The sequence below is a fragment of the Barbus barbus genome (assembly GCF_936440315.1).
Source record: "Barbus barbus genome assembly, chromosome: 43".
NCBI lineage: Eukaryota > Metazoa > Chordata > Actinopteri > Cypriniformes > Cyprinidae > Barbus > Barbus barbus.
The window spans coordinates 14,437,927-14,451,562 of NC_136721.1; the positions used below are offsets into that span (position 1 = coordinate 14,437,927).

A 13,636-nucleotide genomic window follows, 5' to 3' on the forward strand; every position below is an offset into this window, starting at 1 on the left:
AAATAGAACCTCTCTGACAAAGTGAAGCATGCTTAAAGAGCAACACATCATGCTGCAATCTAAAGAAATTCAAGAACAGATGAGAAACATAATAGTTGACAGGTATCAGTCTGGAAAGGGTTATTAAGCCATTTCTAAGGCTTTGGGACTCCAGCGAACCACGGTCAGAGCCATTATCCCAAATGGAGAAACTTTGTAACAGAGGTGAACCTTCCCAGGAGTGGCCGGCCTACCAAAATTACTCCAAGAGCGCAACGACGACTCATCCAGGAGGTCATGAAAGAACCCAAAACAAAATCTAAAGAACTGCAGGCTTCACTTGCCTCAATTAAGATCAGTGTTCATGATTCAACAATAAGAAAGAGACTGGGCAAAAACGGCATCCATGGGAGAGTTCCAAGGCAAAAGCCACTGCTGGAACACAAAGGCTCGTCTCACATTTGCCAAAAAAATATCTTGATTATCCCTAAGACTTTTGGACAAATATTCTGTGGACTGATGAGACAAAAGTTGAACTTTTTGGAAGATGTGTGTCCCATTACATCTGGGGTAAAACAAACACAGCATTTCATAAAAAGAACATCATACCATCAGTCAAACATGGTGGTGGTAGTGTAATGGTCTGGGGCTGCTTTGCAGCTTCAGGACCTGGGCGACTTGCCATAATTGATGGAACCATGAATTCTGCACTCTATCAGAAAATCCTGAAGGAGAATGTCTGGACATCAGTTTGTGATCTCAAGCTCAAGCACACTTGGGTTATGAAGCAGGACAATGATCCCAAAAACACCAGGAGATCCACCTCTGAATGGCTCAAGAAAAACAAAATTAAGGTTTTGGAGTGGCCAAACCAAAGTCCGGACTTAAATCCAATTGAGATGCTGTGGCATGACCTTAAACAGTCCATTCATGCTTGAAAACCTTCCAGTGTGGCTGAATTAAAACAATTCTGCAAAGAAGAGTGGGCCAAAATTCATCCACAGAGATGTGAAAGACTCATTGCCAGTTATCACAAATGCTTAATTGCAGTTGTTGCTGCCAAGGGTGGCACAACCAGTTATTAGATTTAGGGGGCAATTAATTTTTCATGTAGGGCCAGGCAGGTTTGGACAGTTTTTTTCCCTTAATAAATGAAATTATTTTTAAAACGGCATTTTGTATTTACTCAGGTTATCTTTGTGTAATATTAAAATTTGTTTAATGATCTGAATCTTTTAAGTGTGACAAATATGCAAATATTGAAAAAATTAGAAAACAAGAAGGAGGCAAAAACCTTTTCACGGCACTATATATATATATATATATATATATATATATATATTGTAACGGGCTGAAGAATTACACGACAGCTGCAGGTGCAGTAAATGCCCCGGAGGGGTGTTTATTGAAACAAACAAGTGTGGTGAGGTGGGTGCTAACGTGTCCGGTGCTCCAAAGCAGTGCCGCGTGATCCTTTCCTTTGGCCGTGGGTGCTTGCCGTGCGGTGGCGTGGTGCTTGAAGTGATGGGCCGATCGGTCACTAGCTGCTATCTGTGGGGTAGACAGAGATTGGACACAAGCGTTAGTCACCATTCATTGGGAGTCGTTGCTCACCGGCGTGTGTTGCAGAGAGGCTTTTGTAGCTCTCTGGTAATGTGTCAGCTGTGACCGATCAGCCCGTGATGACGGCGGGCAGGTGTTCCTCCTCCGTTTCCAGGGCGACGCTGATAGGTGCTCGGGACACTTCTCACAATATATATATATATATATATATATATATACAGTATATGCATATTTGACATATTATTAGCATACTCACTTTGTGTCCATCAGATGCTCTCCAAAATGGCACTACGCTGACACAGAGAGACAGAGAGGAGACGGATTGTTGAATAAATATCGTTATTTTTATTTTATTTGCGTACAAAAAGTATTCTCGGTGCTTCATAAAATTCAGATTGAACCACTGATGGCAGATGGACTATTTTGACAATGTTTTTTAATACTTTTCTGGACCTTGACAGTGTAATTTACTTGGCACAAAAGCGGCCTGAGGCCTTGTGCCTACAGCCGAATCACAGCCGTGCCGATATATAGCTATCACATATATATAATATCTATTTAAAACTCCATTGTTAAATGAGAGAGTGTCAAGAAGCATTATATAATACATTCTCATCAATTTGGGGAAAGATAACCGTGGCAAACGAAAAGTCACCCACAGTTTTCAGAAAATGATTATTGGCAAAATCTGGCATAGGCCTATATTACTGACATACATTATTTAGCGATTACATTACAAAATATGTATTGAAATTCTGCTGGGAACGTAGTGTCTGGGCTACCATCAGGCACTTTCTGTACTTTTGTGTTTATGCAGGGGTGCCACTGATCGGATAAGAACAAAACTGAAATTTAATTGAACTAGATAATGACACTGTTGTCTTTTGTAGAGTATTCCTCACACAAATCACAATGACAGTAATACACAAGCTACAATATATTAACATTAAGAGTTAAGTGGGGTTGTACAGGTCCTTTTCAAAAAATTAGCATATTGTGATAAAGTTCATTATTTTCTGTAATGTACTGATAAACATTAGACTTTCATATATTTTAGATTCATTACAATACAACTGAAGTAGTTCAAGCCTTTTATTGTTTTAATATTGATGATTTTGGCATACAGCTCATGAAAACCCAAAATTCCTATCTCAAAAAATTAGCATATCATGAAAAGGTTCTCTAAACGAGCTATTAACCTAATCATCTGAATCAACTAATTAACTCTAAACACCTGCAAAAGATTCCTGAGGCTTTTAAAAACTCCCAGCCTGGTTCATTACTCAAAACCGCAATCATGGGTAAGACTGCCGACCTGACTGCTGTCCAGAAGGCCATCATTGACACCCTCAAGCAAGAGGGTAAGACACAGAAAGAAATTTCTGAACGAATAGGCTGTTCCCAGAGTGCTGTATCAAGGCACCTCAGTGGGAAGGAAAAAGTGTGGCAGAAAACGCAGCACAACGAGAAGAGGTGACCGGACCCTGAGGAAGATTGTGGAGAAGGACCGATTCCAGACCTTGGGGGACCTGCGGAAGCAGTGGACTGAGTCTGGAGTAGAAACATCCAGAGCCACCGTGTACAGGCGTGTGCAGGAAATGGGCTACAGGTGCCGCATTCCCCAGGTCAAGCCACTTTTGAACAGAGAAGCAGCACTGGACTGTTGCTCAGTGGTCCAAAGTACTTTTTTCGGATGAAAGCAAATTTTGCATGTCATTCAGAAATCAAGGTGCCAGAGTCTGGAGGAAGACTGGGGAGAGGGAAATGCCAAAATGCCTGAAGTCCAGTGTCAAGTACCCACAGTCAGTGATGGTCTGGGGTGCCATGTCAGCTGCTGGTGTTGGTCCACTGTGTTTTATCAAGGGCAGGGTCAATGCAGCTAGCTATCAGGAGATTTTGGAGCACTTCATGCTTCCATCTGCTGAAAAGCTTTATGGAGATGAAGATTTCATTTTTCAGCACGACCTGGCACCTGCTCACAGTGCCAAAACCACTGGTAAATGGTTTACTGACCATGGTATTACTGTGCTCAATTGGCCTGCCAACTCTCCTGACCTGAACCCCATAGAGAATCTGTGGGATATTGTGAAGAGAAAGTTGAGAGACGCAAGACCCAACACTCTGGATGAGCTTAAGGCCGCTATCGAAGCATCCTGGGCCTCCATAACACCTCAGCAGTGCCACAGGCTGATTGCCTCCATGCCACGCCGCATTGAAGCAGTCATTTCTGCAAAAGGATTCCCGACCAAGTATTGAGTGCATAACTGAACATAATTATTTGAAGGTTGACTTTTTTTGTATTAAAAACACTTTTCTTTTATTGGTCGGATGAAATATGCTAATTTTTTGAGATAGGAATTTTGGGTTTTCATGAGCTGTATGCCAAAATCATCAATATTAAAACAATAAAAGGCTTGAACTACTTCAGTTGTGTTGTAATGAATCTAAAATATATGAAAGTCTAATGTTTATCAGTACATTACAGAAAATAATGAACTTTATCACAATATGCTAATTTTTTTAAAAGGACCCTGTATTGGGAATCTGTTATTTAAAATCTAATTTAACCCTGAAAATAAACAAACTTTTAGAATTTTAATAATTGTACATTAATATATGTATACTGTGTTACTAATAAAATAAGATAGTTTGTGATGGATTATGTTTTGCTGTGATAACATGAATTATCTGGCTTCAAATATAAAAAACTTTCCAATAAATTTTATGAACTTATACAAATGTTTATGTATAAATACAACATGTATTTGGGACAGTGTTTAACCAGGATGATTAAAAATGGCATTTCATGACCAAAAAAATAAAAAAAAAGAAAGGCAGAAGACATATAAAATGATATTTAAAATGTGTGATAGTGATAGTCTAAGGGTGGCATATGGTCACATACCAATGACATCACTGTTAAAATTTATGGTAAAAGCCTAATTTTACCCCATTTACAAAGATTAAATCAAGAATAATAAAAAATGTTACATAAGTCCATATATATATATATATATATACACACACACACATATGTTTTTATTTAGGTTTGTGACTCTCCAATACTTAATATACTTAATAAAATATTAGTCATTAAGTCATTACAGTGTTCCAACATGTTAGTCATACAGCTAGAAGAATTGGATTAAATGTTGTTGACAACATGATTCAGGTTGTGTGTTCATTAGATTAATTCAGAACAATTTTTTCCCCCAGTTTGTACATACATCATACCATAAATATGCTTGTTAAAATCACACTCTTTCTCACAGTTTGTCACAATTCATTGCTAAAGCCAAACTAGCATTTTGCACGTATCAGTTTTAGTACATAATTAAGTTGTGATGTTTTGTGAAACATTTACTCTTGATGCAACACATGAAGTGAAAACTCTTGTGCGCACTGCTCTAATATTAAACCCATAGATTAGAGGATTGAACACAGGTGGGACTATTACCAGTTCAAGAGCCAAAAAATTACGCAAACTCTCTGGAATGTCATTTGCACCATATCTACTATACATGATATCAAAAAGCAAAGCAAAAGTAAAATTAATCAGTGACAATATATGTGGCAGACATGTTTGCCAGAATTTCCTTCTGTTTTCTAAAGATGATTTACATGCAGAGATCAGTTTAATGTAAGTCATGATGATAAAAACAATAAAGCTTAAAAATATAACAGTATTGGCATATCCAAAAACATTGTTAACAAAACTTGATAGACAAGACAGTTTTACAATTGACCAGTTGTCACAATATAATTTGTCAATGTGGTATTTACAAAAGGGTCTCAGGTTTGATAACAGGAGTGGTGCAGCTGATAACGAGTTAGGAACAATCCATGAGAACATAATTAATTTCACACAGGTGTTTTTAGTTAATTTAGAATGATAGTCTAAAGGTTTGCATATGGCTACGTATCTATCATAAGCCATCACTGTTAATATTGTGAACTCAGAAAGTAAAGAGCTGTAGATAACAAAGGTTTGCAAAGCACACATGTGAGAGGAGACCACATATGAATTCGATATTAAATCAGACAGAATTTTAGGATAGAATCCTGAGGCTCCATAAACTCCATTTATACACAGAAGACCCAGAAATATGTACATTGGTTCATGAAGAGCTTTCTCCATTATAATGACCATAACAAGACGAATATTAATTGACAGTATAAGGAGATATAAGGCAAGAAAACAAGTAAAATATACATACCTATATGATTTAGTATCTTTTGGCACCATAAGGGTCAATATCACAGGATAAGACATGTTATCCATCATGGTATGGATAACCCTCAAGTCATATGAAACAAATGACAACACAATACAAATATGCAAGCAAAACAATATTAATAAATCTTTAGATAAACATTTAAAACAGTTTACATCTCAATACGCTTAAGTATGCTCTGAGAGTCTCCCACAAGAAAACAGATTCAGAGCTGGTTGTGATCTCAACTGAATGTTGAGAGGTCTGGTTGGTTTTTATAAGCCTTTTATCATTAGGGATATCTATGTTCCGAAATCTCTTGAGCATAATTAATTGCTCATGGAAAAAACCTTTAAAAACTATTGATTTGTTAAAATAAGCAAATATACTCATGAACCCGCAACCTTTGGATTATTATTCGAGTCCGACTCTCTAACCATTAGGCCACAACTTCCCCCAGAAAATCACAACTTTTTGGTATTAAATTAAAAGTTTAAAAAACAAATACAATTTTGTACATACATGATGATTACAAATTGTTGTAGTCCAATTTGTGCTGATTACAGTGTATTCAGACTTTAGCCATTAATATGTTCATAAGAAATTGAGAAAAGCATAGATGTCAGGGCATGTCAGTACTTCGCCAGGGCCCCAAAACTCTGTTTTATTTATTTATTTAAACCCTTTGTTTATATTTATCCACCTGGGGAAAGTTATCAAGTATAGGTTAAACATTAATCCTCAGCAAAAATGAGGATTAATGTTTAACCTATACTTGATAACGTTTAATTGTTTACTTGTCAGCTCTTTGAATCAATAACGGTTTGCTAAAACCTACCGACTGACAGCAGGGACGTGCACAGACATTTTGAGGGGCAGGGGCATGAGTGGAAAAAAGCACATTTCTCATATTTATTAAAAAATTTTCTGAACAAAACATTAAATATATTAACACAACTCTGACTTGCAAACCAATTTATTTTAATTCCCTCACACATATTGCCTTAGCTAAATTTTAGCTAACTTATTGCATGGTAGCTCCTGAATCATGGATGTTAGCAAGACAAATTTATTATATTTGCCTTTTGGATAATTATCTGTAAATTCGAGGCACAGGTAGCTTAGTCTTTTGTTCATCGCCACTCACTTCTACACCAAGACAAACACAACTGGAACTGGATGGAGGGCTTCACTTCTGTGGCTCTCTGCCTGTCTGTGATGTGCCAATCAGTGTGTGCTACACTGGTGTGCTGCGCAGGAGACGCGGAGGGGAGGAAAGCATAGGAACTTGACAGAGTCTCAACATTTCCTGACCCAACCTGATATTTAGATTTTTTCATTAATATTCACTGCTCTAATATTAAACCCATAGATTAGAGGATTGAACACAGTTGGGACTATTACCAGTTCAAGAGACAAAAAAGTCACGCAAACTCTCTGAAATTTAATTTGCACCATATCTACTATACATGATATCAAAAAGCATAGCAATAGTAAAATTTATAAGTGAAAATATGTGGCAAACATGTTTGTCAGAATTTCCTTCTGTTTTCTAAAGATGTTTTACATGTTTTACAGAGATCAGTTTAATGTAAGACACAATGATAAAAAACTATAAAGCTTGAAAATATAAGACAGTTTTACAATTGACCAGTTGTCACAATATAATTTGTCAATGTGGTATTTACAAAAGGTCCTCAGGTGTTTTTAACCAATGCAGTCTGAGCCGGAAAGAGAATTGATTAGTTCATCTCTCGAGTCTTCGGGTTTGAGTCTTTCGTTCTTTTGTCACGTGACAGCCCCATACGCTTAACCAATGCAGTCTGAGCCGGAAAGAGAATTGATTAGTTCATCTCTCGAGTTTCATACGGATTACTTTAACAGAGAATATTTGTTTTGGACATGACTTACTTCATTTAAAAGTAGACATTTCAAGCTTTATATACATATATTTCTTATGTATTTGAGGCGAGTATCTGCGGAGATTCATGTTGTTTCATTTACGTGTCTGTGAAGAGAGGTGACAGAGACAGAGCCGGCAGAGAACTGTAACAAATTACCTCAAAGTGAGATGAACATAATTAATCATAACGGGTTGTTATCAATTATATATTCATCTTCAGGAATTAACTGTGGCATTAATAGTACAATAAAATGATTTTTTCATCCGCAGTATGAACAGTTTTAATCATCTGTTGACTGAAAATAGTTTCTCTGGCCACGAAAAATAATTTCCTCACTAATACATTGCTCATAGAGCATGTTACAAAACCGGAACGTTAAAGTGACCTCGTTCTGTGAGCGGCAGACACAGACAACCAAGCGTGAATACATATGGATGTTTATTTAACTACACTACTGGGGAACATGTAACATGGAACTAGACACAAACATACACACATTAAACATAGATGCCAACGCAAGGAAGGCATGGAGAGAGAGAGAGAGAGAGAGAGAGAGAGAGAGAGTGCGCTCTCGCGCAAGAAAGTAGAGCGTAATGGCAGGATTTACACATCAGCTAAACACAACCTGTTAGAACCATCAGAGAATCACATCACCTTAATTAAAAGGGGTCGAAGCCTAGAAGGGCATCTAAATAGTTAACAAGTGGTTACTTGCATATTAGATTTGTTGGTGCTGAGTAAAGTGTCCTGGTGCATGTATAATGCATAGATTCTTGATGAATTCCTTTAGGAGTGAAAGCTTCGTCATTCCACCCACGGGTTTGTAAACATAAAAACGTAATATGTAATTTAAAGCAAATAGTTTAATTTAGCTCAAACGGAATCATTTATGATTTTATAGGGAATTTGAACAGAATCACTGTTTTACAGCTGATCACTGAGGTGGCAACGATTCATTGACCAAGCCATATAACATCAACTCTGCACTGGATATTAAAATCCAAAATATAGTGAAAACACTATTAAATAGCACAGTAACAAGATCGGCAGATTAAGACATTAACTTGTAAGCACAAAACACAAGATACTTCTCTTTTCAATATAAATAAGATTTTATTTATATAAACCTAAGACATAAACTAATCTAACACATGAACACAAGCATTCACACATTCACACGTTCCAGAAAGAGAGAGAGTGAGGAAAGGATGAGTTTAAGAGAATGAAAATGTGAAATCCCAAGTTTACAGCAATATGTGCTATTGCATCGACCTGAACAACCATCAATCACTTATTTAACCCTCGCTTTGAGGCAATGAGGCTAAAATTTGCATTAAACTGCACAGATTCAGCAAAAGTCTGGAGGTTACTTGGTTGCTTTGCCTCTGGGATTCCCTTTTGTCGTCGTCATCACAGAGAGAGGGGGGGGGGGGGGGGGGGGGGGGTTGTTGATTGGTTGGATGTTCAGTAGTCGTTGAAGTGACATCTTGGGAAGCCAATGGTTGGGCGTTGGCTCTTGGCTGAAGATGCGGAGGTGTGGCTGGTAGAAGTTTTCTGGTCACAGACTCGAGTGGAACTCGGAGAAGAGGTGTGGTGGCAAAACTTCAACTGAGAACACGAAACTGGCAACTGAAAAGAAAATAAACTAAAATAAAAGGATAAAAGGATGAAAAGATTCTAGGTGGTTTTTCCTTCTCATTGTGGTGGCTGCTGGCATATAGGCACTGGTCAGCCAGGCCTGGTACTGAGGGTATCTTTGGAATGTGTTTGAAGTCCAGTGGAGAGGAAAGACAGTCAGTCTGTTTAGCATCTTTTGACAGTGGTGGGGACAACCACTGGCAATTTAGCACCCATATAAAGGTTGAATATGGGGCCAGGTCTATGAATTATATGCAAATGTAAAAAGGGTCTCTTAAGACATAAAGTCCCAACGACCATCAAGGATCATAAGCAGATGCTACAGAACGCACCCTGTTTATTTGATTGATTTTAGAAAATCACATTGTTTCGTTGTTATTATGACTGTACAGAAATAAAAGTAGACCCTTTGCAGTTTCAAATGATACCTTATTCTTATCTGTACAATCAAAACTGATAGAGTATTTTTAGTGCAGGCTTCAACCCCAGGGGGTTAAACCTCTGGGGTCTAATGCTGCGTTCCAGGCAACCCGTAACCCGTGTTTTTCCAACCTTCTACCTGTGAAAGTGTCACTGTGCCAATAATTGTGGCCAAACAGTATCAAAACAAACATCAAAATCAACACAAAAATGTGTCACTGAGCACAAAATGAAACTTCTGCCATGGCCATCCCACTTCCCTGACCTGAACCCTGTAGAAAATGAGTGGGGTGAACTGATGAGAAGAAGCACCAACAAGGAGCTGATAAGGATCTTGAGATATTCTGCATGAAGGTATGGTCTCTGATCTCTTGTCAGGTGTTCTCAGAACTCATCAGACATTATAGGAGAAAACTCAGAGCTGTTATTTTAGGAAAAGGATGTTGCAATAATTGGGTGCCAATAATTGTGGCCAGTGTGAACTAGAGAAAAACATTTATTTCATAATGAGACCCCCCCCCCCACACACACACACACACTTTTTATTGTTTTACTTCAATGATAGGTTAGAATTTTGCGAATGAAAGATCAAACTATGCAGATTTATTTTCACAGCCCCCTTTGTTCATATTTAACAAGGGTGCAAATATTAGCAGAGGGCACTGTATATTCATGAAAAACCACTTATAATATGGGAAATTCCCACAAACATTTCGGCCTGAAAGACACTCGGGACAGTTATTGGAGTATGTCTGTACATGTTTTACGAGTTTAAACATTCAAGATTTTTTTTTTTAACTATTTTGCACAATAAACACACCCAGAGCACTCTCAGACAGCACGCCAATACTGAATTGCATGAATGTTCTGATACACACAAAAATGCCCATCTTGGCGAGTAGGACTATTCACATAAACACAGTCAGTTATAGCTTAAGTGAACAAAAGCAACTGAGAAAGAAAACACATGTACAACAGTAGATCCACCTATTTTGGTCTTAAATATACAGCAGCCTAAAAAACCTGCTGCTGTCTGCTGTGGCCCTGTCCCAAATGGCACACTTCATGTGCACTTGCCTTCCCGCACTGACAGGGCCGGCGCTCCACATCACGCACTGCGCGTAGGGCACCAAGTGCTTGGGGGGGGCACCAAAAAATCTGGGTCGTGAAAATATCATCACAATATAGGCTACTAGTATAAATAACAAATAAAATATTTCTAGCATGTTAATATACAAACGCAATACAAAAGTAATATAGGCCTAGACCAAATTAGTCGAGAAAAAGGTGAATCTCTGTGCCAGTCTCCCTCTGGTGCCCCCCCTTCCCCACCTCCCAGTGGTCTGTTCAATTATGCTTCAATCAATTTCAAATTTGGCCGACACCGACCTCAGACATGGCCTCGAAAAGGCACCAAGAGTCGGGGGCGGAAAAAAGAAAAAAGAAGAGACAGCGGGATGATGCTCGCGCGTCGCTTGCAGGTAAGACAATGTTTTAAATAAAAATGTTAGTTTTGTGCGTGTAGTATGCATGTCCAGGGGCGTCGGCGCGTCCGCGTCGCTAGTAGTGCAAAAGATCCGGGGCTTTAGCCCTGCATGTTGAGTCTTTTATTTTAACGGGGTCCGGGGGTTTCTCCCCCGGGAAATTTTGAAACTTGGGCTGTTAAAGATGCATTTTGTTTGAGAAGGAAAGGAAGGCCAATCGTTGGGGTCCTCATCGTCATATTTGAATGACAAATAAAGCTAATTTTCCCCCTAGGTAGGCTATACGTTACAGATGTGTGTGCATATAGCTATTAGTGCAGAACGTTCCCTATTGTAATTGCTTCGCTTCAATATAATGCCTATCTGCCTCTTGGTAAGGTGAACTTTAGAAAAACCCTGCAACTGAACGTGATGTGATTTTGCCAAATTAGACCGCTTAGATAAAGTTTTTTCGTTGTTGTTCTATGCGGTCATTTTCAAGAGGTTCGGCCAAGGGCGACATCTGTTGGTGAAACTGAAATTAGAAAAAAAAAAACCCACAATCTCAGTGTTTGTATATTTTCATATTCACAGAGTTGTCAAATTATTAGGGCTGGGAAAAGATTAATCTCGATTAATCGCATCCAAAATAAAAGTTTGTGTCTACATGATATATGTGCGTGTACTGTGTATAATTATTTTGTATATAGAAATTATATATACAAAATAATTATACAAAATTATATATACAAAATAATTATACAAATTATATAAATTATATATACAAAATAATTATACACAGTACACGCACATATATCATGTAGACACAAACTTTTATTTTGGATGCGATTAATCGCGATTAATCTTTTCCCAGCCCTACAAATTATGTACAGAATTATTATATTGTGCCTCATCAGACCTCTTTTAAAGGTAAAATAGAGTTTTGAATTTTAAATGTTCCAGTGACACATAGGCCTATATAAAAGACTAATGTGTGCAATATTTTTGTATGATGGTTGATGGTTCAATCAAAAATGCATTTCAGTAGAATCCCTGAATATTTTGTCTTGTATTTCTGAATGCAGGGTCAATGCTAAAATACATGCAAGGAGCAACTCAAGGCCAGGAGTATGTAGAAGTAAATTCTACTGTGCAGTTATGTATGGTTATTTGCAGTTTAAAATGTGCACTTTAAAATTCATACTTCATAAAATTCATACACTTATACTGTTATTTGCACTTTAAACTTTTTTTGCACTTTTAACTTTCTGTGTTTACATTGTTCTGTTCCAATTATTTATTTGCAGCAGTTATTTTGGAAGTAAAGAGAACCTAACTAAGAAATTCTGAATGGTAGTTATTTCTTTGGTGGTGGTGGGGGGGGGGGGGGGGGGGGGGGGCACCGCCAAGCGTTTGTGCTTAGGGCACCCAAATGGCTAGCGCCGGCCCTGCGCACTGAAGCAAGCTCTACAGCAGACATCCACCCAACAGTCAAAGCTGCATTATGTAATGAAAGTGTGGACTCAGAGGAAGACTGTGAGGGTTTAGTGTGTGATTTGGGACAGGGCCTGTGTCATTAATTTTAATAATAATAATTTTAAAAAAGACAGAGAAAATCACTTGCGTGAATAACTGTTTAACTTTATTGCAAGGATTTATGTGTGTTCATTTATACATTGAAGGTTATCCAGTGTTATTTTGTATTTGATTTTTTCACTCACTTTAGTTTGACTAGTAAAACAAATTTGCCAATAATGTCACAGTGCCCTTTATGGTAATGTTCCACAGGCCACTATTTTTTTAATTTAAAATATAAATATATGTTTGTATAACATTATGTAGCATGTCATATCTGTTAATATGTACATTTTATTAAAAAGACAAAGTACTTAGGATGTCTAAGGGTGTTCAAAGACCCTGCATCAAATACTACAGTTACAGGTTAGTTTAATAAATAAAAAAATTAAAAAAATTAAATACAAGGTATCTGTTTCTAAATATAAAAAGCGCACATGCAGTATTCCAGTATTCATTACCAAAAGTTTGACAGTTTTCCAAAAAGTCTGGTAGGAGATTAAAAAGGTGCAATAGCTTTCTTAAAGGCAGAGGTAATTAATCTGAGGTAATTAAATAAAATAATTTAATACAGTATTCACAGTAATATAAATGATGTTGAACAATAATAAAAATAATAAACTGCATTTTCGCATTCACTCATGACATGACACATGAGTGAGAAGTTTTTCTTTGTTTCTATTATTATCAACTGATTGATGATGCTTGACAGAGAAAACATTTCAAGGAAAATAAACTGAATTAAGCATATTTCATAGTGAATTGTAACTATGAACATTTTGGTGTATGTTTTTCAGCATGAAATGACATGAGCATTCCTTCATTTATGCTATTTAGGATAAAATACAACACTGCAAACACATACAACAGAATTGCATCA

At 37.4% G+C, this 13,636-nt stretch overlaps 1 protein-coding gene across 1 annotated transcript; it reads right to left on the reverse strand.

Annotated features, from left to right (window-relative positions):
- Nucleotides 1–4,876: 4,876 nt before the first annotated feature.
- On the reverse strand, nt 4,877–5,824 carry LOC306862292 (olfactory receptor 52E8-like; the record flags this gene model as incomplete). The annotated part of the gene is made up of 1 exon (XM_079405034.1): nt 4,877–5,824. The coding sequence occupies one exon, from the start codon at nt 5,822–5,824 to the stop codon at nt 4,877–4,879; it is 948 nt and encodes a 315-aa protein (XP_079261160.1).
- Between the last annotated feature and the right edge of the window lie 7,812 nt (nt 5,825–13,636).